The sequence below is a fragment of the Juglans microcarpa x Juglans regia genome, chromosome 6D, assembly GCF_004785595.1.
Source record: "Juglans microcarpa x Juglans regia isolate MS1-56 chromosome 6D, Jm3101_v1.0, whole genome shotgun sequence".
Lineage (NCBI taxonomy): Eukaryota > Viridiplantae > Streptophyta > Magnoliopsida > Fagales > Juglandaceae > Juglans > Juglans microcarpa x Juglans regia.
The window spans coordinates 9,971,103-9,998,517 of record NC_054604.1 but is presented as its reverse complement, the minus strand read 5'-3'; the positions used below and the strand labels follow the sequence as shown (position 1 = coordinate 9,998,517).

At 38.7% G+C, this 27,415-nt stretch overlaps 2 protein-coding genes and 1 long non-coding RNA gene across 3 annotated transcripts; 2 read left to right on the top strand and 1 right to left on the bottom strand.

Moving 5' to 3' along the window:
• Positions 1-1,767: 1,767 nt before the first annotated feature.
• Positions 1,768-17,743, bottom strand: LOC121234376. The gene is made up of 3 exons (XR_005934378.1): positions 17,593-17,743; positions 9,504-9,507; positions 1,768-1,779 (listed from the first exon to the last, which is right to left on the bottom strand). It is a non-coding gene; the product is annotated as an uncharacterized LOC121234376 (long non-coding RNA).
• On the top strand, positions 10,832-13,642 carry LOC121234375 (extensin). Its single transcript, XM_041130301.1, is given in 4 exon segments — positions 10,832-10,975; positions 11,287-11,869; positions 11,871-12,166; positions 13,327-13,642. Coding segments are annotated over 4 exon segments (993 nt in total). The 5' UTR covers positions 10,832-10,893; the 3' UTR covers positions 13,359-13,642.
• LOC121234373 (inosine-5'-monophosphate dehydrogenase 2) lies at positions 15,196-23,838 on the top strand. Its single transcript, XM_041130300.1, is given in 5 exon segments — positions 15,196-15,568; positions 15,571-16,256; positions 17,222-17,401; positions 22,305-22,562; positions 23,378-23,838. Coding segments are annotated over 5 exon segments (1,497 nt in total). The 5' UTR covers positions 15,196-15,267; the 3' UTR covers positions 23,450-23,838.
• The last annotated feature ends 3,577 nt before the right edge of the window (positions 23,839-27,415 follow it).

Here is a 27,415-nt window from a genome sequence, read left to right as displayed (position 1 = left end):
ATAAACAAAAACAAAACCACTTGGAGGGTCATCCACCCACATGCGGAGGGAGGGACCCCAGAGTTGGTCCTCGACTCCTCGATTTCCTCCGTGCAAAGTGGCTCATGACCACCCTTTGGAGCTAGAGGAAACATTTTCCTCCCTACAAGCCACAACGCAGTTATCAATTTGTCAGTTTGCTTTTGAGATTGCTTCCTTCTCCTTTTTTTTTTTTTTTTTTTTTTTTTTTTTTAATTCAAGGTTTTATAAATTTTATTTGCTTTAATCTATGTGTTAACGTTGTATTTCGCACGTCTTTGGGCTAGGTCCCAACAAATCGAGTCTTCGAATTTTGACCTGCACACTTAAGCTAACACGAATGGGGGCATCAGTGGTGGTCAGAGAGTCTCTGATGCCAAAATCAGTATATCTCCTTAATAGTTTGTGCGTGAACTTAGAGGGATCAGAGAGAGTTCTTTGTGCCTGAGGATAGACTTTTATACTATATTTCAGGTACAGCTCGTCCCTGACTATGAGGAACTTATGTCGTTTCTACTGTTCATTTATCAGAATCTTTTAATGTAGCGTGGCTTTTGGGGCGATGTCATTAATAGAGTGTGGAATTCGAGTAGTGGTGCCATTAATGCGACATGACTTTCTAACTTACTTTATCCTATGGGCTTTCCCTATTAAGTCTCTACATGCCTACTGTAAGGAAATCAAAGATTATTCATATTTCTCTTCTACTTGTCTATGCAGGTTACAAAGGGTAGGGTGTCATTAGGATGTTGTCAGGACAGCGAGTCTCATCTGTCCCTACCGTCCGCTTTCTTTGTGTGTGGATTGTTTCGAGAGTGGATTTTACTCGTGGGCTGAGTACTCTACAGATTCCACTGACTCCTTTGGAGAAGGGTTGTTGGCCTCGATTGGGCTTAGTTAGGATCTCTGACTTACTTCCCCTAGTGATTTCTTATGGGCTTGCTTTAAGGGTCGATAGGGAAAAAAAAAAAAAAAAAAAACCTGCATTATGTTTATTGTTTATGTTTTTATTTGGTTATAACTTTTTTAATTTTAAAAAATAATTCTATGATTTTTTATAGATACTATTGTATAAAGTATCACATTTCTCTTAGTGTCTTTGTTTTAAAGAGTCAAAAAATATCGATCATAATCAACTACTTCTAGTAAATTTGATTATTTCCAAATTCTAGAAAATGATTTACTATTTAATTGACTTTTAACATACGGTTCACGTATGCCAAAGTCATTCAAACCTTATTTACGGTATTATTCCATTTTTAAACATTCTAATCATACAATTTTTATTCATTTGACCCAATATTAGATGCAATATGTATAATTAGTGAACACATTTAAATAATCAAAAATAAATATTTTATTGTTAATATCAATATTTAAGGAGTATATATTATAGTTTTTCACACTTTTCACTAATACATCACCCTTACATATAATAGTTATTTTAAACTTAAACTCAACTATGTAATCCTTTTGATCTAACATAGGAACTAATATTAAATTTCTATAAATACTAAGCACATACAGTATATTACTTAATATAATAACATATTCATTTACATAAAATTTATATGTATCTTTCCCCATCACTTCACAATATGTATTATTGCCAATATAACCTCTATATTTGCCTACTTTTTTTCTCATCGAATTGATAAATAATTCTTTGTTTGGACATTATGATTTGTAATTTCCTTTCTTCCAACACTTGTTTTAATTTTCAAATTATTTGTTATCATTTCTCTTTTGTCAACTCTTTTTCTTGAACTGTTTATGCTTTGTAGAAAACTAAATGATCAAATTTATCTCTTTCTCCTATGCATTATTTCTTCTTCTTCTGGTACCAACAACACAGAACTCGCATCTTATCAGTGAGAGGATGATCAGCGTCAAGTAATTCTTTTGCAATAACCTCTATTTGTTGAACATGGTTGCCATGCTATCATTCTCTCATGCAAGTTCTATTATACTTATCCAGCAACAATTATATTTAAATATCAAACCTTATTCTATACTTGCATTCAAGAGTGTCCATGACTCCCTTAGCAGTATCATGATGTTGAAAGAGAGTCGTAATATTATCATTCATACAATGAAAGATCAAAACTCTTGTCTGAATGGTGCCACGAACTCCTTTTGAAGATTCTCCTTCAATCACCTTCCGACAACAATTTTGTGCCATATATGTTTTATTAAGATTCAATACTAAACCAAAGTTGCAACAACTTTTGAACAAACTAAATTAGGCTTGCAATATCTTAGAACAATAAAAGGCAATCAAATCGAGTTAGAAAAATGGGTCAGGCAGTTCAGATTCAGAACTGGTACAATGAATTCGATGTTTGCTCGTGGGTTGGCTTACTAAGTAGCTTGATGAGCGATCCAACTTTAGGCTTGGCTTTCTATGTTAGCTACAGACCGTGGGTTGTTAGGTGGGTCATAGATGGAGTAAATCTTATTCAGTTGGCATGCCAGAGTGGAATGGGTTGTACCAAGACACTCTTGGGGGCTATGTCGCAGATCTTCGGCCCAGTATAATGGGGGTGCGGGCAGGGCCCAATTCCGGCCTGTACTTCATATTTATAAATATGTATTAAATAGAAATTTTATTTAATATTTTGTGTAAGTTGCAATGTAGTAGGGTAACCCTTTTATAGATTGGCAAGGCAATACAAGAGTCTCACATTGCTTAAGTGTGAGACTTGTATTGTGAAGACAATCTATAAAAATGTCATCCTACTACACTAGAATTTACACAAAATATGCACTAGCAAATTATAGTCATATTTATAAATTTACAATTTACAATTTAGGTCCAAAAATGTGTTTTTGATCACTTTTTTACCCACGAATAATTTTTGGGCCTAGTGAATTATAGTTCATTATTGAAGTGGGCAGGGGCGAGGCGGATTGGGAGTCCACCTTGCCCCCCAGCATGCAGGGTAGGGGACAAGGGTGAAAACCACAACCCCGGCCCATGCGGGGAGGGGGCAACCCCACACTGTATGGTGCGGGTAGCACCCCTAGTCTCCTACGAGCATAGTTTAAAAGTCCTTGACATGATATCATTTTCTCTATTGTGTAAAACGATATCATCTTGGACCAAAATGGGTGTTGGAGACACACCAAAATGACACTGTCATTTTTTTTTTTTACAAGATCCTTTATAATCAATGAATGACAATGTTATTATGTGCAATTGTTTGTGAATCCTTATTTTTGTTGATCAAAACGGTGTCGTTTTGACCAATAATGTCGACTTCAACTTCAAGAAATAATCTCGAGTTTGGAATTATGGATCTTGACCCTCTTTTAGTGGCTTGAATGACAGTGTTAATGTTGGCAATGAATCACTAACTTCCTCTAACCTTGGCAGTGATAATACACGCTGGTGATTTGCTTAAAAGTTTTCATTGAGTTTTTCCTTTGTTGGGTAGTGGCTCTATTTCGGGAAATGATTTTCTCTCTTTGTGGTAAAGATTCCCCAATAGTTTTCTTCAAAATAGTATTGGTGTTAACGTCGTGTTTCGTATGCTGGGATAAGGTTCTAGCAACTCGGGTCGGGGTCTTCACCTGCGATCACAAAGGAGAAGGTGGACTCGGGGTTGTTCGGGGAACCTCTGATGCCTAAGTTAGTCTTGCACACTCTTAGCATTAACTTAGGATAATTCAGTTTAGAGAGGTTTCTTTGTACCTGGGATGTACCTTTTGTACGAGGTTGCGAGGGAACATTCTGTTCCCCGTGTCAGGGTTAAGTCGTCATGCCCATGTCTATCTTCGTCTGGGTATTTAATGTGATGTGGTCTTCTGAGGTAAAGCTTTCAATGCGGTGTGACTTCTGAGATTGGGCATTAAATGTGGCTTGGCTCCTGAGACCGCGCTTCAAGAGAGGAATGGCTCCTAAGATGGCGCTTTGAGAGCGGCGTGGCTCCCAGGGTGCGTCTCGGCAATGGGTGAATGGTGCGGTCACTTATGGTCCCCTTTGTCAGAGAATGCAAGGTCGTCCGAGTCTTTTGTTCACCTATAGGACACACAAAGGACACATGTTTCGTATGCCTAAGTTGCCTAAGAACAGGTTGTCTCCTAAAGGACACGTTACACCTGTAGGAAAATCTCACAGACGGCGACACTATTAACATTGTGTTTCATATGTTTGGACAAGGTTCTAACAACTCGAGCTGGAATCTTCACCTACGATCACAAAGGAGAAGGTGGGCTCGGGATTGTCCGGAGAACCACAAATACATAAGTTAGTCTTGCATGTTCTTAGCGTTAACTTAGGATAATTCAGTTCAGAGAGGGTTCTTTGTACCTGGGATACAGCTTTTATACGAGGTTGCGAAGGAACATTATGTTCCCCGTACCATGGTTAAGTTGTTATGCCCGCATCTATGTTAGTCTGGGTATTTAATGCAACGTGATCTTATGAGGCGGAGCTTTCAATGCGACGTGGCTCCTGAGACAACACATTTAATGCGGCCTGGCTCTAGAACCTTTCGGTGGTTTTGGGCTGCAGAAGGGTAAGGTCAGGGCTACTCTAGGCCTCACTGTTTTGCCCAAGCCCAACTATCTTGGGTCGAGTGGGAAATACCCCTCCCAGTTACCCCACCAATTATGACTGAATAGGTTCAGTGGGAATTTCTTCACCTGTGAAGTGTCCTAATGGCGTGCTCTTTGCTGTCTAGGGAACTTGAAAGGTCGTGAACGTCTATTTAACCCCAAGTTTCTTTTGGCTATGAGTCCATTTGTCTTAAGTTTCTTCCCACTTCCTTGAATCTCTTTTTCTTGCTCTCTCCCCCTGCTCTTATTGTTCCATATTTCTTCTTCGTTCTCTGTCCAATTGTGGCGTCTAATAAAGTTCCTCATGCCACTCCGAGAGGTTCCAAGAGGTCCTAGTGGTTTTGCCCGAGGTTGAGGTCTCGGAGGCAGTAGTGGAGGCCAATAAGGCTCCAGTGGTCTCTCTTGAGGCCGAGGTCTTGTTGACCTCCACTACTACCACCACGGCCTTCGTCGTAGTCCTGCAGGAGACTGGGGTCTAGGTGAAGGTAAGAGAAGCTGCTGAGGAGCTGACTGTAGAAGGAGAAGCTACTGTAGAAATCGTTTTCCCAGAAAATGAGGCGGGGGCTGATCCCAGGGCTATCGACGGGGAGATGGTCAATGAGGCTTAGGATACCTGATGGAGTGAGATTCCACAAGCTAAGTTCGGGTTCGAGAGAGCCCATGCCGAGTCCATCTGGGGATGGCAAGCACACTTAACACATTCCTTTTCGGGATAAGCTCATATGTGCCCTTTTATTTCTTCCGCTACCTCTTCTTGTAGTTTATTTGACTTGAGCTTTCTTTTTCTCTCCCCTTATTCGTTTCTTCTTCTTTTTTTTCTTCTTTTCCTTTCTTTTTGTAGGGAGGGGATCAGTTGGAGGCCTTTGTTGTTGATGGCCGGGGGGCTTTAGAGGAGGAGGACTAGGTATTCCATTCTTCCCCAGACTCTTTCCGACACTTGATCGTACTTCATGACCAAGACAAGTTTCTTTCGGAGTTGCTGAAGCATAAGAAGGACAAGCTAGAGTCCAAGGCCTAGAGCTCAAGGGAGGTCGAGACCAAGATAGCTGGGGCCTTTGCCGCAGCGCTGGCAGGGATGTCTCGCGTGAAGGTGCAGGAATCCAGGTTGGGTGGGATGGACCGTCTGGCGTTCTCTCGCAGCTTGGTTATTCAGGACCGAAAGTTAGATTTGTCCTTTGTTCAAAACTTTGTTCCACGTTTATTCAGTAAGTTGGGGCTGGTCAAGACAATCTGTGATCAGGCTTGGTCCTTTGGCAATACTGAGGACTCGAAGGGGATGCAGGACCGCGCGTTGGTGAGCATGCTAGGTGATTTGAAGTCCCGTCCCCCAAGATGCGGCTGCCCTGGAGCATGACGTCACTTACGGCAAAGGATCTGATGTTGGGTGGCTTCCCTAATGACCCTACCAACAGATTTCTCGTTTTTTCCAAGTCTTCTCTTCTTCTATTCTTTTTTTTTTGTAAGCTCGCACTCATTGTATCATACATATTAATAACATACTTTCTCTTCTTGGTGAACTTTTTGTCTTCCTCTCTCCTTTCACTATTTTTTCTCTACTTTCTCCATTGAGGAGTATAACGGTATTGAAAGCAATTCGGATCAATCGACTTAAACAACCGAACCCTAGATGAGAGATGATTAAACTTCGTTAGGGGGTCAAGCAGTTCGTGAGACTGGACTCGTGAGCCTTTGAGCTTATACGGGCCTGGAGGGATTGTCCAGGAGTGGCTCGTTCTTAGCTTCTTCCCCCTGAGCTGAACTTGGGAGGAGGTGGCGGGGAACGATTTTCCTCTAACGGCCCTATTATGTTTACCCCACCTTTTGTCCACTTCCATTCTTGCACATAACATTCAAGCGCCAGGACCTGTTCACTGTGGATCCCACCCACCCCCGTGTAAGTTGGGAACTTCACCTTCAGGTGGTAAGTTGATGTTATCGCTTGAAGACTGTTAAATGTAGGTCGTCCTAGTATGTCGTTGTATGAGGAGGGTGCCTTCACCACTATGAAGTCAGTCATCGTGGAGGCAATGTGGGGGCCTTTCCCGCTAGGACTGAAAGAGCAATGGTCCCTACTGGCTGAATCACGTCTCTTGTGAATCCCTTCAGTGGCATGGGCACGGGTCACAAGCGATCGGGATCAATTCTCATTCGAGTGAAGGCATCCCAAAATAGGATGTCTTTGAAGTTGTAGTTGTTGAAGAGGATTCTCCTAGTGGTGAAGTTAGCCTCCTGCATTGTCACCACCAAGGCGTCATCATGGAGTTAGAGGATCCCGTCTTCATCGGCAGCCCCAAAGGTGACAGTTGGTGCAGACTCACTCCTCCTCTACTTGGTAGGGTGGTGTTCGGCTAAATTCACCTCCTCAAATCTCACCCTTCTGGCGTGACCTTTTCTGTTGGAGGAGGTGAGCCTACCTCCAGCAAACCCCGAGCTATGGTTCGGATCTTGCCCATGGGGCATTTTCGCTAGGCAGCTTTTAGGGCAGCTTCGTGGGGGTTCCCGCTCCACCCGCCTCCTTGGGCTCTTGCTCCTTCTCGGCCAGGTGAACCTTCCCCGGCTCCACTCCCGCTCCTCCCTCGAAGGATTTGCAGTCAGCTATATGGTCGACTTTCTGAGTAGTGGGCATGTTCTCCTCCTGTAGTATCAATGCGGCTCGATCATGCAAGGTGCTCGCCCCTTCACGAGGCGGGAGTTGTCTTGCCCTTTGTCATGGTGTCCTCCTTTGGCCTTGTCTGCAGTCTTGGATTAGGCCGACGTCTTGGCTTTCCTGTCAACCTGGTCCAACGTTATCTTTCTCGGCACTGTCAACACTCGAAGCATGTCTGCGGTGTTTATAAATCTGTCAGCTTGGTCCAGGAGTTCCTGTAGTGTAGCGACAGTCTTCTTGGCCAACTCAGCCATAAATGGGTTTCGGGGTCTTACACTGCCCAATAGGGCGGCAAGAGTGATCTTCTCATCTTGGTTATCTGTGGTCATGCGCTCCTTGTTGAATCCGGCCAGGTAGGCCTTCAAGCTCTCATCCTCTCTTTGCTTAGTGGTTAGAAGGTAAGTCACCGAGCGTCTTCTCTTCCTGCTGGCCATAAACTATGTGATGAATAGGCAAGCTAGGTCCTCAAAGCTATGGATTGAGTTTGGTGCCAACGACGCGAACCACACTCACGCCGTGCCTTTTAGGGTCAATGGGAAGGCCTTGCATGCGATCTCCCAAGGAAACTCATGTAGGGTCATATGAGCCTTAAAGATGTCAACATGTTCCAAGGGATCCTTGGCTCCATTGTACAGATCTATTTGGGGGACTCTGAACTTTGGTGGCAGTGGCATGACCATCACTTTCGCAGTGTAAGGCAAGTTCGTGCTGTTGAGCATCTGGTCTACCAAGGACAAGGCTCTCACCTTCTTGACCATCTCCTCATATTTATCCATGAGGTTGCGAAGTTCCTACTGGATCTTTTTCTTGTCATCATCATTGGCGTCCTTCCCTCCCATGGCTTGCGACTCCTCTTGTCCATTGTGGCTGGGCTGAGTGTCTTTGGGCGGTCTGGTAATGTCCGCCCATAGGGCTTCGTTCTCCATTTGAAGCGTTTCCACTTGTGAAGTCAGGGTTTTATCACCTGCTCCATAAGGCTTTAGGTTCTCAAGTTGTCGAAGAACGAGTTGTCTTCAACATGCAAACGACATGCTACACCTATAAGAAAGATCCTACAAACGGCGCTGCTGTTAACGTCATGTTTCATATGTCTGGACAAGGTTCTAGCAACTCGAGTCGGGGTCTTCACCTGTGATCACAAAGGAAAAGGTGGGCTCGGGGTTGTCTGAGGAGCCTCTGATGCCTAAGTTAGTCTTGCATGTTCTTAGTGTTAACTTAGGATAATTCAGTTCAGAGAGGGTTATTTGTACCTGAAATGTAGCTTTTATGTTGCGAGGGAACATTTTGTTCCCCGTGTCAAGGTTAAGTCATCCCACCCACGTCTATCTTAGTCTAGGTATTTAATACGACGTGTTAAGTTGTCCCACCCACGTCTATCTTAGTCTGGGTATTTAATACAATGTGGTCCCTGAGGTAAAGCTTTCAATGCAGCATGGCTCCTGAGATGACGCTTTGAGAGTGGCATGGCTCCTAGGGCACGTCCTGGCAATGGGTGAACGACGTGGTCACTTCTGGTCCCCTTTGTCAGAGAATGGAGGGTCGTCCAGGCCCTTTAATGCTTGGCGTCGCAAAGGATGTCAAAGTCAGTGTGTCCCATCTGTCCCCTTTCATCTGGTTTCCCACACAGTTGACTGCCCTGGGCCTCACTATTTTGCCCAAGCCCAACTATCATGGACCGGGTGGGAAATACCCCTCCCAATTGGGTTACAAGATTTTGAAAATTCTTTACATGTTCGAATCCTCCCATAGTGATTTGAAAGAACTTATATGTAGGATTCAAAACTCTCCTTAAATGGTTGTAATATGCAAGTGTAGTTGTCAAACTAAGCATTTATCTGTTGATGGTCTTCTCTATGCACAAAAATAATCCCTCGTTTGACATGACCAAGCTCTTGAGAGTATAAAATTGATTTATGTTGAATTTTCCCTTGAGAGTATCTGGTCTCATGGGTTGGTACAAAACATATGGATAAAAAGTGTTTGGAATAGGTGCACAATAGCCCTATTTTATAGAGGCAATGGCACCGGTTCTCAAGTGACACGATTCTTGTTAATTACTCGAACAAAGATGTACCTCCATTCATCCCAAAGCGGCACAACCCATGGTAAACCATCACGATGGATAAGATGATAATACAACAGGATGAACAGTATTGTTGTTGTGTGGTCACTCCATCATGCATCCATAGAGATTCCTCCCTCCACCCCGACCTGAAGATGGACATGAGAGGGGTTCAAATGGTGTGGGTCGAGGCTGGAGAGAGAGTTTGTCGAGAACTTCTCTCTTTGATTTGAAAAGACTCTAATAAAAGCTCTATCACGTTGTATATTATTATAAGATTGTCTCTTTTGTACGTAGAATCTTCAGTGAGAGGAAACAAGCAACCTTACTAAGAAAGGTGCTTGTTGAGTAAGGCCAACTTTCAAAGTCGTTAGATTCCATCAATAAATAAAAAATAATAATGAATGTAATTCCAACACTCACAGATATGTTGTAATGTATTCAAAGAGCTGGGTATGTTTTTTGGGCATATTACTTTGGAAAATGACATTATAATTCTTAAATGAAGTCAATATGTATTTGATTTAACTTGTATGGTTCATACAAAATGGATTGATATTTGAATCATGGACACAGATTGGGTCCAATTCTAGTTGGAAGTTAAAATTGCACCCCTTGGATGAAGAAAATATGCCTTATTATGGAACGAGTTAATCTACGTACAATCTCCAAATGGAGACTATTCATGCAAGTCCATACAGTTATGTTTAAAAAAAAATACAATAATATCATTTTTAAAATAATGATTTTTTTCCCTTTTACCTCTATTCATCAATGTGACTGCACATGTAGTCCTCCACTCAGGACTGCAAATAGAATTACTCTCATGGAATATGTGTCCCTCATCTCTTATTTAACTCATCTAAGTTGGAGAGAATTCATACATTTTTATTAAACTATCACTCAATCTCTAATCGCCTCTAAACTATCAATTTCGGCAAAATGGGCTTATGTTTTAGCTAATGGATACATCAATTTCATTGGGTACGTATTTGAATTTCCTTTAGAATCTATATATACGTGCTGGTCTACATGCAACACACGGTAAAACTTCCACAAAGGAATTGCGTAGTCAGCATCTAATTAAAATAACATATATGATTGATATACACATGCAGTTAGAATAAAACATGTATATAGAGCTAGTCATTAGAGCTATATAGACGACAAGGATCTTGATTTTGGCCCTTGAGGAGAAAGAGAGAGCAGCTTTGAGTAGAAAGCAAGCAAAACAAAAGGGCAGAAAACCCCCCTCGCTTTCATTTGTTCCAATACCAAGGCAAGCATATATGCCAAGTGCATGCAAAAATAATAACGCAAACATACTACATAAGCCGGTGAACAACTTCCCTTTAAAATACACCTTCTCTTAGACCCTTTTTGATCCTTTTTCTGTATTACTTCAGTTATACATCTCTGAGCAAAGTGACTGTATGACAAAGTTTGCCTGCCAAAGAATAAATCTTTATGGCCAACTCAGCCCCACTTTTTCCCCCACGCCCTTGCTTTGGCTACTTCTAGGGCTGTCCTAAACCGGCCTACATATACAAATCCATTTGAGTAGTTGGCTTCTGGCCTTTAAGTGGTGTGGAGTTTTTGGGAAGTCATGGAAGCAAGCAGATGTTACATGAGAGCTCGGTTTCTACTTCTGTTTATAACTATGGCAGCCATTTTCTTAACTGATTGTGGTAAGGCTCTTGTCATGTGTGAAGGTTTTTTGTTCATGTATTACTTAAGAGTTCCATCAATTTATAGAACTAATGCCACTGGAAAACTACTTTAGACTGATATATCGAAATGCCAAATTGCTATTCTTTTAGTTTCTTAAGCAATGTTAGTATTTCCATCAATGATTTACTAAGTTTCTGATGAAATGATGCTTAAAATGCTCTGCAATAGCCAAGATAGATATTACAAACCAAGACAATGTATCGTTACTGTTGTGTGGTAAGAAAATATCAGAATTGACAAGCCTTTGATCTATGTTTTTGTGAAGCAGAAGCAAGAAGATCAGTGCAACAACTCAAACGTCCAAGGCAACCCAGAAGTTCAGTCCTCAAAACTACAAAGAAAGTGAAAGTCACAAAGCACTTAGACATTGATCCAATGCTGGATTCATCAAACGCCCAACCCTACAGTGTGAGTTCACCATTTTCTTTACCACCATTTGAGTCCCTAGGTCCAATGCCCTGGCCTGAAAATGTTCCTCCATCCTGCATTTATCCACCCAATACCCCACTACCTCCCTCAACATCCATTCCAACCCCTTTAGGATACACGCCCTCATCACCACCACCAACGCCCCTTAACTATCTCCCACCAATTCTCCCAATCCAAAGCCCACCTCCGAGCCCAACGAGCACGACTCCAGGCCCACCGGAATTTAATCCCACCCCCAATCCACCAGAGATCGTTCCGAGCCCACCGAGCATCATATCGGGCCCACCACAAGTTGGAAATAGTCCTCCTATCTATGTTCCGGGCCCACCTGGGCCCACATTGAGCCCACCAAGTTACACCCCAAACCCACCTTCGTACGTTCCATCACCTTTCGGCTTTGTTCCAAGCCCACCGGTGTTTGAGCCCCTGTGTTGTACCCCCACCAACAGGGCCACCACCTCCACACACTGCCCCAAGCGCAGCCCTATGGTGTGTGGCTAAGCCAACGGTGCCTGACCCAATAATTCAAGAAGCAATGGACTATGCTTGTTGGTCAGGAGCTGATTGCGCTTCAATTGAGCCGGCGGGGTCATGCTTTAACCCCAACACCCTATTTGCACACGCTTCCTATGCTTTCAATAGCTACTGGCAGAGGACCAAGGTTGCTGGTGGCACCTGCGAGTTCGGAGGCACAGCCATGCTGGTCACTGTTGATCCAAGTAAGTTCACTCCTTTCTCGGTTTTTTTTTTTTTTTTTTTAAAGAGAAAAAAAAGAGGAAAAATTCCCATGCAGCTTAAGCTCTTGGTTTGTTTGAGAGGCCTACTTCATTTTTTGAGCATACTGATCTTGATTTTAAATTTATCATTTTTAATTAAAAAATGATATTTACAATCTTGAAGTGTGCAGTCTTCGCATATTCTTTTTAAAAATACTTATATTGTATAGTTTAAATAGTTTTTTATACAAATTATTTAAATAACAAACACTTAAAATACCACTTTAGTGGTTACATTGTGATCCTGAGAGTCAAAGATTTAATGAAATTAGTATGCAACAGTCCCAGGACTTTTGAATCAATGGTTGAGATTTTAACAATTGGTATCAGAACAAGGACCACGACACGAGTTCAAGTCACGGAAGGGGCGACCTATAGGCTGGAATATTACAATGGCTTGGTACTTTGTATGAGCATAGTATTAAATCATTAAATACTGATAGATAAGTAAAGCCACCAAAAGGGAAAGGACTACCGCCGAGTTAGTGTTAACAGAGTAGGCTGTCGTGGATATCAGATTTAAAAGTGTAGTGAAATTTTATAATCTTAAAAGTTAAAGGTTTAATCTAATTAGTATCTAACAATCATAAGACTTTTGAATCAATAGTTGAGTCTTTAACAGGTTATGATTGGAATGATGAAATTTACGTAAAGAAGTCTATTTTTCTATAATTTTTTATGAGATTATTTCGGGCCTTATTTGGTAAGGAAATATTTTCAAAAAGAAAATCTTTGATTTCTGGGGGGAAAAGAATTCACCTTTACCCAAACAGTGTTAAACTAAAAAAAACAAATCTAAAAATAATTTTCATATACTCATTTGTACCAATTTCCATTTCAAACCCCCTTTCACAAAAATTCAAAAAAAAAAAAAAAACTGTTAATATATATGGCATAATACATAATTATTCACAGACTATTTAACTATTATTTAGAAAATATTAATTAATATTCATAAACTATTTTATTATTATTCATAAATGATTTGAGATGCTATACTATTAGCATTTAAACGGACCCTAAAATTATCAATGAAACGGTTCTCTTCAAGAACCAGACATGGCTAATCCTACTTTCTTTCCTATTTTTTTGCATGTCAACAGGTTATGATGGGTGCCATTTTATCTACTTTTAGCATGGAGATGGAAGATTCACCTCTTGGCTTGCTCTTGGAGACTGGAAGACAGATCATGATCTCTTCCTTTTATTCCCCCTACCTATTACAAAATTTTTTCAAAACAATAAACATGTTATAAGTAAGCAGCAGACTTACAGGCCGCAATCGATCATATTTTTGTAATTACTCGTAATAATTAATAAGGTTTTGATAGGTGAGTCACATACCAATCCTTGGTTTTTCAAATCATTTTGGTCTTGTACATGTGCAGACATACATATATTGTATGGGACTTTCTAGGACACTATTCTTTTTATTTTCCATCCTTAAATGATATAATGTCATATAATCTTTTTCTTTGACAAATACAAAAATATTGTCAATATACCTTTTACAAATTCATATAAAAAGTTTACCTAAAAACTTAAATGATATAATTTTAATGTTAACGTCGTGTTTCACATACTTTTGAGCCATGTCGTGCTAACATAATCTGCTAACTAATTATTAATACAAATTAATGAAAATATTTAAGTTTTCAATTATACAATTTATTTTAAAATCAAAATCTAGACATTTCTTTTGAGGGATATTATTACATGGCAAGGAGTTGGTCATCATTAAATCCACGTGGACAGGTGGAGTGAAAGATGTATTACCAATTTTTTAATTTAATTTTTAATTATAGGCAGACAAGCTTTATTGTCATTGAATCATTTATCACCAAAGAAAGAAAGACTTGCTAGATTAATGTAATCTAAACCTGGCTGCTTTTCAAAAAGTAAATACCTATATATGATTCCAATTCCATATTTCCAATAGCACTTTGGGAGGTGCAAGTGCAATGCTCTCCTGTGCTGCACTTCCATCCTTCTTTTGATAGAGACTAATTAATCATACGATAAATTTTAAAATGAAAAGTAATAATTATCAAAACATATATATCTTTTTATCTTAATTTTTTCATGTTTAATCTTATTTATGCGGCATATTTTTATATTGTACATTAATTATCAAGATAAGTTATACGCTTGATTTGATAAGTATTAGCTCAACAAAAAGTTAATTTTAAAAAAAAATAATATTAATTAACACGTTAGTATATAAAATTATTTTCATAAGATTTTTGTGTAGACGACATATTTTTTTTTCATTAAGTTATTTTATTAAAATATTTAGAGACTATTCCACCTTTCAATTATTATTTTATTATACTAATAGATACGTTTAATAAATTTTTGATTTCGATGAAATCTGGTAAAATTGTAATGAAATTGTTGACATTAATAACTAATAAGGAGTTTATTATTTACGAGTCTATGATAAATTAATAATGTTACTATACCATTTTATTTTGTTCTCTCATTTTGATAGCTCATTTATTTAATTTTGTTTATATTTTATTATTTTACTTACTGATTAAGAAAGTGATTATTAGTATATTGATATTTTTTAAAAATATTTTAAAAAAATATGAATAAGAAAAATAAAAAAAATAAAAAAAGAAATTTTGGCTAAAATCATGCCCAACAATCACTGCTGGGTAGCACCCTAGTAGCACTCATAATAAATATATCACTTGTGAGATCACGTTAATAATATAAAGACTCAAAACGTAAATACCATTCTTATTTTATCGTATATGAGAAACTTTCACAATAATAATGTATTTAATATATAATAATATAAATAAGTAGATTTGTAAATAAGATTTTTGGGAAATAGCTTGTTCTAAACTTGTAATTATTTTCAATTTATCGTCTGTTCCAATATAAAACGACGTCGTTTATACATCATCTTACAGTGGACCGCTCAACACCGAATAACAAGTATCTGGACTTTTCCTTCCCTCCAAATTTGATTACCAAACAAACAGGCAACAACGAAAACCCAAAACCCAAAACTCTATCGCCACCACTACGCAGCAATGGAGGACGACGGCTTCGCGGCTACGAAACTCTTCAACCAGGGCTACTCCTACACCTATGACGACGTCATATTCCTCCCTCACTACATAGACTTCGCCACCGATGATGTCTCCCTTGCCACGCGCCTCACGCGCAGACTCCCGCTCCTGTCTCCCGTCGTTTCCTCACCCATGGACACCGTGACCGAGGCTGGCATGGCAGCTGCCATGGCCTCCCTGGGTGGCCTCGGCGTCATCCACTCCAACCTCCCCCCTCAGGTCCAGGCGTCCATGGTCAGGTCCGTCAAGTCCCGACGCGTCCCCTCCTTTCTAGCCCGACATTCAAATCCTCCGAGCACCGCATCGACTCCCTCGAAGACTTCGACTCCAGTCCCTACGTCCTCGTCACCCAGTCCGGCTCTCCCTCCTCTAAACTCATCGGCTACGTGTCGAGATCTGAATGGTTGCAGCTCGACGGCGATAAGAAAGATGCCCGAATCGACACCTACATGACCAGTTCTAACGAACTGGTGGTGCCGTGGAATTATAGTCTGGCACAGATGGATAATTACTTTAAGGAAAAGAAAGAGATGGATCTTGCGGCGTTGGTCAAGGAGGAGGAGGTGGTGGATTTGGTGACGAGGGAGGACGTGGATAGATTGAAGGGGTATCCTAGGTTAGGGGTGGGGACGGTGGGGCCCGACGGAGGGTGGAGAGTGGGGGCGGCGATGGGGACAAGGGAGGAGGACAAGGAGAGGCTGGAGCTTTTGGTCAAGGCTGGCGTGGATGTGGTGGTGTTGGACAGTTCTCAAGGGAACTCAATTTATCAGATTGAGATGATCAAGTACGTGAAGAGGATGTATAAGGAGCTGGATGTGGTGGGTGGGAATGTGGTGACAGCGGCACAGGCCGAGAATTTGATTCGTGCTGGGGTGGACGGATTGAGGGTTGGCATGGGTTCCGGGTCAATTTGTACCACGCAGGAGGTTTGCGCAGTTGGGCGAGGGCAGGTATTGCATTTTTTTAATTCTAATTGTTCTTTGTTGGATTGTAATTCTTGTTTTAACTGGTGGGTTATTTAGATTCTGCGTATGATTGTGTATGTAGGGAGATGGTCGAGTATGCCTTGTGCAAGGGTTATGTTATGAGCTCTATTTGCCAGAGTTCCAATATGATTGATTACGCTTTGTATTAGCTCGGGCCTCGAGTTTTTGTTTTAACGTCTTATGATATTGCTTTGACTGAGAAACCTGCTTGGATAGCATGCACTGATGAAACATTATTCTTGTTGAGAGCTTGAAAATAAAAGTGACCATTTGAAATTGAGAGCATTACGTTCCATATTTTTCATTCTTTGTCAATAAATCTTGGCATATGAAAATCGATCATTGGCTAGTTTAAATTCTCTTCAGTAAGGCCCTCTGATTACTTGTTTGGAAGTGAGTTAACAGCAAACAGACAGAATATGTTTTGTTTGTTTTAATAGGGACACTGAATGGTGGCAATGCCTGAAAGACAATCCTTTACCAGAATAACCTGCAGAATGTCCGGTAATGCATAAGTGGGTGTCCATAAGCATAGTTGTTGGATTGCTTCCAAAGCTTTTCTTTGTGCATTGAGCTATACAAAGTTTCCACGGCAGCAACAATATGGCTTTGCGAGTAGTAATATGCTTAGTAAAGTAGTCACTTGTTAACTTCCCCTCCTTTTTGTGGTAGCGTTCTCTGTTTCTCTAATAGGTCATCTAATCTGTCATAAAAAATATTGGAATAACAAATGTTTGGTTTCCTTCTGGTATTAACAGACATTCATTCGTGTAAACTGGGCAAGTTAACTGTAGTGGATGGAGTTAATATTTAACACTAGTCAATACAATTGGGAAAGAAAAAACATTGAAGAAGGTTGAAAACTTAGCTTGGTACTTCCTCCATCTTTCACTCAATAACTTTCGTTTTCTTGTCTTCCTACTTTTCAGGCCACTGCTGTTTACAAGGTTGCTTCTATAGCTTCACAACACGGTGTGCCCATCATTGCTGATGGTGGCATTTCAAATTCTGGACACATTGTCAAGGCTTTGGTCTTAGGGGCATCTACTGTAATGATGGGAGGCTTCTTAGCTGGAAGCACTGAGGCTCCAGGAGCTTATGAGTATCAGGTGTGGCATTGCTATGTTATGTTTTTAATATATTGCTAACTTATAAAAAAAAATGTTTTTAATATCGTGCTGAAGTAGATGATAGTGCTTGTGCCAAGAAATGAACTTGTTTCTTTCACAATTTTTTTAATTATTAATTTTTTTGTAAGTACAATTTAAAAAAAAAAATCAATTTTTAGTAAGGATTCAACTCTTTTTTTTATTTTTGTTTATCTTATAATTTCCTGTTAATTTTGTTCCACTGGGTTTATTTGGACATTAATGCAAGTGATTGTTTGTGCCTTATAGAGTACGTAATAAGTGTTACAGAAGCATGCATTTTCTGTTTAAATCGTATCATGTTAATAACAAAAGGGCAATGTACACTTTTAGACAGCCTTTCCACTCTGTTCTATTGCATTTTATTTCGTTGGCTGCAACAATGTTTCTCTTTTATTTAATTGTTGCTTCATTTTCATTTTTCCAACCAAACTCAAGCCAATAGATTTTTTAAGTAATGTGGGACTGGTCAATACTTCATTTTCATTTTCATTTGAAGTATTGACCACTTATACTCACATCTAGGCCCATTCTTCAAAAGAACTAGTCAATAGTATATTTGAAGTTCCTTTAAATCATTATTAAGAGCTAGAGCTTCTCTCTCCCAAGCAATGTGGGACGGACCCCATTCACCGTTTATACTCACTCAATATGGGGTATCACAATATCCCTCCTTAAATTCCTAACATCCTTGTTGGGCCATTCTATCATAGGTGACATGGCTCAAGTCTCACACTTTTCGTTGGGATTGGATCCAATACCATTTGTAATGCCCCAAGGGAATCCCAAGCCACATCTAGGCCCATACTCCAAAAGGACTAGTCCATGGTACAATTAGAGTCCCTTGAAATCATTCTAAAGAGCATGAATTTCTCATTCCCAAACAATGTGGGATCTCATTCACCACCTGTACTTTATCACACATGTTTTCACCCAACGAACTTTCCAAGCCACCATTAACTCCACTTGATCGCCCATTCTATCCCAAGAAGTTGGAAGATCGCTATCAATAATGCTTTAACCATTTCACAATGAAGCAACAAGTGGTTGTTTAGTTTCTTTGCACATGTACATACAACACCGCTCCACCACTATTATGTGCCTCTTCCTCAAATTATCCATCGTTGATATTTTTTCTGGGGCTGTAGTTCATACAAAGGACATCTTGATGGAGTCTTGTTCTGCCATATACTTCTCCAAGGAAAAAAAACACGATTGCAGCATATGAAACATGATAAAATGCTATGACCTCAACTGTCTTGTTCTAGAATGGAATCACCTCATTTTGTCATCATGGTTTCCCCTCATCATTCTTGGTGAACACAGAAGGTTGAGTAGAAGTGACCTAGTCCACTTCTCAATCCGGATGGGATTCGTGATGTGACTATTGCTGGTATACCAGCCGCCCGTTCTAGAAATTCCAAGTCCCAATTTTCTGGCATTGCTAATAGAGTGGCTTGAGCTAAGGAAAGGATGGAGACTGTTTAGCTACAATATTCCCAACAGCGATTTTCATGCATGCAAGGCAGCACACCAATGCACTTTGGGACTTGTGCTTAATTTTGGAGCCTTTTTCTTTGCTCCATTTGTTGATTTTCTCGATTTTATGATTAAGTGATAATGGAAAAGGCACCACATGAATCTACTTGTGCAGCTGTAACCCCCACGTTTACCATCATCCAGAGCTCTACAATTGCTAACAGAACATTCATCTCCTTGAAGCTTCCTTTGCTGTTACATCCCTCCTTTCAGCTTCTCACTACACAGATGAGTGACATTGAACAGGACTTTCTCATGATCATATGAACCTACCACCTACCTCTCTCTTTACTGAGCAAGACACCACCCAAATATGTAGATTCCTCTTGATTTGTAAACGAAAGGACCCTCCCACTGGGAATTAGGTCCTACTAATGGACACCATGTCACATGTCATGTCAACTAAGGGCTGTTTGGAAGATGGAATGGTTTCATCTCATCCAATCCCATCGCATCTCATCTCATTTCATTTCCTTCCCAAACATCATTCAAACACAAACACTATTCAATTTCAAATCTTTAACTTTTTCATCTAATCATTAGAATTTTCTTAAACTTTCAAACAAAACACAAAAAACAATTCAACATTTTCAAATCCCAAAACAAAAATAATATTAAAAAATTATATTCTAACCATATTTTAACTTCATAATATTTTTATTCAACTTTTTCTCTCTCCTTTCCCAAAATCCCATAAAACATCATAACTCAAAACATTTTCACTACTATTCACAGATTTCTCATCTCATCCCATTTCATTCCCCAAGCATCCCCTAAATATTCTCTCCCTTACTACATTTTGTTCCCGTGACCATTTGGACAAAGCAAAGGACAATTATTTATTCATAGGAGGAAAAACTGCAAAAAAAAAAAAAAAAAAAAAAAAAATACCACAATCCTAGGTATTTGCATTGTCACTTCCCAAATAAAACTTCGGACCTCAATCCATACCAAAGATGTAGCAAACTGCAAAGAAAGTACCAGCCCCACCCACCCATATGCTTACTTCAAAAACACCCTCCTATTGACTCAGCTCATTCTCTCTGTTCTCTCATTGATGATAACCTCAGCTCTCTTTGATCAAACATCAAGAAATTTTCTCTCTCAAAACTTATTATGTCTTAATTACCATTATTTTGGACCAAAGCAAGAGGTATGATCCAACCATATCTGCATCTCACTGCCCAAATGCCTAAAACATTGCAATCTCCTCTGCTACATGGGATTCAGGTTTTAGGTATACTGGTGTGATTGCCTAAATTTTGCAGCGTCACCATAGTTATATTGAGTCAAGCTTGTTGGAGAATTGTAGATGTTGTAAAAAATCTGTAGGACTAGTTGGATATGAATGTGGATGAGGATTCTATCAAGATTAGCTTGGAAGGAGGGGCATGTTAGTACTTGGTTTCAGATGGGCTGGAGGAGAAGATAAAGGAAGAGAGGACAAAAGCTTCTCTTTTTTTTTTTTTAATATCAAAAAGCATATTCAATTAAAAACAAAAAGTAAATTTAAGAATTTTTAGTGGACACGTCATGCAATCTTATTGCCATCTTGGCAACCTAGTACACCTTGCTGACTTTGATAGCTTGAATTTGAACTCAAGGATGAAATTGAAATTTCGGTAAACATGCTCTTTCTTCTTTTTGTTATTCTTTTGTGTATTTCCTATGTTACTTGGGTTGCATGAATTATTAAAAAAAATGGATACTGTAGGGCAGCACCTTTTTTAATGACTTGGAATCTCACGAAGGCAGAAACCTTGGGGCCCACCCCTGGGGAGTATACCCCAGATACACAACCCCATCCACCAAAGCCATATATATTGTAATCTAGGGGAACTTCTAGTGTGGAATTGAACTCAGGATGCCTGAGTCTATAGCTCATACAATTTTGATAAATATAGTAGAGCGGCGCTGCTGCAACTTGAATAATAAAGGACCGCATATAAATGTTGACATAAGTTGGAGCATCAAGAGGTTACTTAAACCTAATAGGAATGAAAGCTTTTTTTCTATGCTCTAAGAAAATTTGAGCTTTAGATGGAAAATTGATCTTCTAGTGAATCATCCCTTTACATTTACAATTATATTACTAAAGGAAAGTGAGCCGTTAAGAGGTTAAATGTAAGCGAGAGAAATCACTCAATGAGTGGCAAAGAATCTTCCCTTGAAGATATGTGCCTTGGAATTTCAAGACCTATGCATTTTTTCATAGCTAGATAATCTAGTGATCATTGGACTTTGACTGTCTTTCTTTATTACATAATATTATCTTAAAAGAGCTCTAAAACGGGTATGACCCTAGTACACATGAAGTATGCACGAGTAAAAAATATGAACTTTCCTGCTGTGGGCTACTATTTTACATTGGCTTTCATCTATAATGAAGCTATTGTAACAGCAGACTGCTATTCTTTGTGTTTATGAGTGTGCTTTTCTGAAGTTGCCAGTCTTGGAAGTATGCTGAAGTTTGAATGGATCTATAAGGGATAAATGTGGCTCTATTCATGAATACCATGTAATCAATATGATTTTTTGTAAGTAATTGATGTAATCAATATGAAATTGTAATTTTAAGTTATTGTATGACTGAGAGGTCAATTTACCTTTAGGCGCATGTGCTATGAAAATAGGTGTTTTGGAACTCAAGGGACTATGATAGTTTATTTGTATTCCATGCCTATAATGGATCTGTCCATGTCATATATGTCAGCGCTATTTGATGGATTCAGCTAAAATCATTCTTATTTGCTTGGAAATGATGTATATTATGGGAACATGTCCTCTCCATTCAAATCCGTGCCATTTAGTAAAAACCATGGAGGTACTTTGGTCATTATGTTTCCAAAAGGATTAGGTTGACGAGTAAAATGATCAAAACACTCTGTGTTTTGCAGTAAATGGCTCCTCTTCATTAAACCTTGTCTCAGTTGTTGAGTCTAGAGAAAACAAACGGATATTGCATGAAAAAATATTTGTAAGCCAGTATGGAGGACGCACCCTCCACATTGTTGATATGGCAAGAAAAACTCTTCCACATTGGCTTCCAAGCAGAAAAACTCTTGTTGCATTCTCAAATATCTGAACAATATGCATGCTTTGATACACATGAAGTATGAAATGTACTGATTTTTTGCGTTTTGTTAAGGTTTTCCACTAGTGACCTGCTGTTCCCTACTCCTTGATCTTTAAGCATGCGACTTTTTGTTACTTTGTGAAAAACTTTTCCTTCTCCTTTTTCTGTCTTTTTTAGTGCACACATGTATGGCCCTTTGCTTAAGCCAATATTTTCAGTAATATGAATACCTAGTTTTGCTAATACTAGAATGGTTGCCGGATCAAAAAATATCGAGGTATGGGCTCCTTAGAAGCTATGACCAAAGGGAGCGATGCAAGGTATCTGGGTGATACAGCTAAGCTGAAAATTGCTCAAGGGGTGGTTGGAGCAGTTGCAGATAAAGGCTCTGTTCTGAAGTTTGTTCCTTACACATTGCAAGCAGTCAAGCAAGGGTTTCAAGATCTTGGTGCTTCCTCTCTGCAGTCTGCCCATGACCTCTTAAGAAGTGGTATATTAAGGGTAGAGGTATGTCTCACATTATTACTGATTTTCAAGATTACTTTGCAGACAAAACTTTGAGTCTTGGTTTGTCTTTTCATTTATTTTCTTGTCTAAAAAACCTTTGGTAGCTTATTTCTTTAGAAGAAGGGGAAAAGGGAAAATAAAAGAATTTTCGGCAAGGGCCTGCCTTAGCCTATTTGCAAGTGAAGTTGGTCTGCTAGGTGCAGCAACTTGTTAGTTAACATTAGAAAAATTTCTTATTATTAAAAAAAACATCAGAAAAATTCTTTGGTAGCTATCCAGTGGCTCCATTTTTTTTTTTTTTTTTTGGCTAAATCCCAGTGGCTCCAATTGTTGTCTACGGTACTTCTGTTTCAAAGTCTTAGGTGTATTCTTAGACAAATATATCCCCTCATTATCTGTTTATCAGTGGAAACTTTGACCTGAAAGGAGGGGTTTGGCTGGTCTTTTATGCAGGCTACTGATTTTAGATTTAAAATGTGCAAATATTGGATTTTAATAGGATCTGAACCCACTTTTCAGTGACAGTTAAGAGAAATTTTAATCACATTTTCAGTAATATCATTATCATTTTCCACCACCTCTGTTTAAGATGTTTGAAAATTTAGTAAGCTTTTTGTCTGAATTTATGAAAACTATCCCTTTCTTCATCCATTGATTCTGAGGATAAAGTGCACTTTGTGTCGACTGTTCCTTGAACATTGGCTTGCTTGGCTATTCTGTAGGTGTGATAATGACTTGAGAACCTCAGTGGTTAAGGCGACTTAAGAATGCATGATCGCATGGTCTGATGTTGGCTTTTCATGTGGTTTGTGCAGGTTCGCTCAGGAGCAGCACAAGTTGAAGGTGGTGTCCATGGCCTGGTTTCTTATGTAAAGAAATCATTTTGATATCAGTATTAATGCTGCTGTGGCTGCTTTTTGGCTGGAAATCATCTTCGTGGTTCATTCAGCAGGCTGGAATTGCTACTTCAGCACGAGCAACATTCAAATTAACGGGCTTATCTTTTAAGATCCAGCCTCCTGTTTATCTATTTGATGAAGTCGTTTACGTTTTACTCCTGGAAGCAGCTAAATAAAGAACCTCGTGATTCTCGGGTCTTTTTATTTTGCATGAGAGCATCCATCCGATTGAATATGCAGTCAAGTGGGAGTGGAGGAGATATTGTCACTAGTCTTTTATCGTTCTTTTTTTTTTTCTTTTAATAATTATCTAGCAATGACTAATATTAAGGCTTCATAATGTCATGAAATGATAAACTAGCTGATGATTTACCTAATCAGGGTGATATGAGCTCGTTATATAATTCTGGTGTTTAAAGGGTTATGTGCTCTTAGTGAAAAGCTAACGATTTACTTGATTTATGTAAGGCTATCCATCCGGATCCGGGTATCTGAGAATAACAGGATACACATCCGGGAATACCCCAAGCCATTCTTTTCGTAAACTGCAAGCGTAAATTACAACAACCACTGTTTCGTACGGTGCATGCCTAAATTACAACGACACTTTGGCAAGGAAAATGTTACTATGACTTTTAATTTATATCCATCATTATGTCTTTTGATGCAGCTGTCGCGTGACTAGTTAAAAATAATTTAAAACATAAACATAAGAAGGTAGAAAAAATCTGGAATTATAATTTTTTTTTTTTTTTTGGTATTTTCAAAACCATTTCATTTTAAATAGACATTCTTTTTAATTTTTTTTAATAAGGATATGATATAAATTAGGGGCATTAGCATTACCCCTTTGGTAATGGTGTAAAGCCCTCTCACAACAGTCCAAACTTATCTCTTGCGAATAGGGCTGTAAACGAACCGAGCTTGAGCGAGCTTGCGGTGTGCGAGCTTGACTCGTTCACTACTCGAGTCGAGCTCGGGCTCGACTCATTTATCAGTCGGGCATATTATAGCGTCCGAGCTCGACTCGTGTAAAAGGGAAGTAAGCTCAAGCTCGGTTCTGTTAACGAGTCGAGCCCAAGCTCGGCTCGCTTATGACAAAATTTAAATACTAACTTTTTTAATATAAAATTAAAATAAATGCATCAGTAAAATAATAAATTAAATACAAATTTACATCATAAAACCTTCAAGAGTATTATGACTATGGACCTATGGTACATTAAATGATATTTTTAATTTTTACATCATAATGGAATTATTGAATCAAAAAAATACTTGACAAATTACAACAATAAATTATGAAATAAGATACATTAAACTTAAAAAAAATGGGCTATGAAATGAATGAATTCCTCATTTGTTGATGATGGAGCCAGAAATCTTGACATTGTTGCTCTGCATACACTAATACACTAAACATTTAAGGTTATTTTTAATCACTTGCTCAACTACTGTTAACTTAGTAATACTGTCAAAGGATGTTTCACAGACAATGCAAAACTTAATTTACCTAAAAAATCAATGGCATATCTCTAACAAGTTACACAATACAATTATACAAACAATCTCATAAACAAATATGTGCATTATGGATTCAGACTCATATTGAAATCTGAAATCACCATGACAGAGTCACAAAGTCAGCAATTGCAAGTTCCCAAAATCAGATAAAAAGATATGCATCAAGGATTCAGCTAAGTTACCAACTGCAGTTACCAAATGCAGTTACCGCAGAACAGAGCCAAAACAGCGACCCAACAATAGGCATGACTCATATCAGCCAGACAACAAACTGTTAGGTAGACAAGTTGACAACTTCAATAGGCATAGACTAATACAACAGACAGTTACCAACCAGTCAACCACAGGCCCACAAGAACAATCGAATCTGCCAACCAGCAGGCAGCAGTATGCAATACTCAATAGGCATACACTAATACCACAGGCAGTTACCAAATAAGTTACTAAAGAAGTTACAAGTTCAGTAACAAATTCACAAGTTCACAACAAGTTATCAAAGTTCAACAAAATTAGCAAGACAACCAAGACAGACAACTGCAGTTACCAAAAAAAATTCACAACAAGTTACTACGGTTCAACAAAAATAGCCAGAAAAATCAGCCAGACAACTCATTTTTTTACCAAAACAAGTTCACAATAAGTTACCAAAGTTCAACAAAATCAGCCAGACAACTACAGACTGCACTTACAAAAATTTATCAAAATCACAATGACAGGAAAGTACCAAACTTATACAAAATCTGAATTCACCATGACAGAAGTCAGCAAGTTCCCAAATTTTAAGAAAATCACCATGAAAACCGGCACACACTGATACAGTCAAAAATATTAATATTATTTTTATTCCCTTGCATCATTACTCAAATACTTTTAACTTAGTAATATTGTCAAGGGATGTTTACAATGCAAAATTTAATTTCTTATTTAAAGAAATTTAAGAAATCTCGATGATGAGGAGTTAGAACTTAGAAATTACCTGAACTGTCATGACTCATATCATCCCAAACAAAATCAGATAGAACCAAACTGTCTAAATATCAGATAGCAAATCATATAGATTAAATAATACAGACCAGATAAAACTAGAAAGCTACCCAAATGCTCCATAGATTAAACGTGATAAAAAAACAAATTGTGAGTCTGTATGGGCCTATGGCTATGGCAAGAGAATCTGAGATTCTGATGGAACATCCTTCTATTGACAAGAAAAAAACATGCATTAGTATTTTTGTAAATAAATTAATAATACTAAGAATAAAATAGTAAAATAGCAACAAGCAGTTAAAATAAATAGATTACACTTACGGAATTTATTGATGATCTTTTAAGCCCATATAATGCTCTAACCCAATCAGACCCACATAACAACATCTGGACAGTTTCAGTTGACAATGAAGCTCAATGACGATCTATGACTCTGCCTCCTGCGCTGAATGTTGATTCTAAGCTAACTATAGTAATTGGTGTAGCCAATATATCTCGGGCCAATTTGGACAAAGTTCGAAACTTAAGACTATTTGCTTTCCACCATTCCAAGGCATCAAAACTTGCATCTAAACCCTCTTCACAGATATATATACTCTCCTCTAAATAATTGTCCAGTTCTATTTTTTAGGCTGCATGGTATCAACACTTCTAACAAAATATTTAAATAATGACTAGCCACTCTGCATGTTTCTCCCAACACTTGAGGAACAACTGGATACGTTTATTCGAGCATTTTCTTGCTCTCTTTGTGCCTCAAGTGTTGTTTTCATGAACATACTCATCATATAACTCATGCAATACTTGAGAGACGTGGTTAATATTCTTAGAAGCGTACGGCTCTTGATAAATTAAAGGAAAACAGAATTGGATCAGGACCATTTTGAATCTAGGGTCTAACACTACAACGATTGCCATCAATATATTACACTCTCCCCAATATTTGTCAAACTTAGCAGTCATTTTCCTTATTATTGATTTCATGTATTCATTCTCATCTCTACTCTTCTTACCTAAAATGTCCTTCATTCTCCATACTTCAAAAATGAATAAGTTTGATGTTGGATAATCACTTCTGGATACAATATTGATTACTTCATTGAAAATAACAAGTAGTTGACAGAGATTTTCAACTTGCCCCCACTCTTCAACAGTTGGAACCCATTCAAAACTACTATCTCTATCACTATATCTAGGAAAAACTTCTTTGAACTGAATTGCAGCATCCAACATTCAATATGTGCTATTCCATCATGTAGGCACAGCTAAAATCAGTTTCTTTGAGGGCAATTACAACTGTTTTGCAATTTCACTAAACTATTTTAGCATACTCTCTAATGCTACCAGATATTTTATACCATCTTTCACACAATCAACAATCTCCCTAATCTCCCCAAGTCCATACTGTACAAGTAAATTAGTTATATGCGCACAACAACGTACATG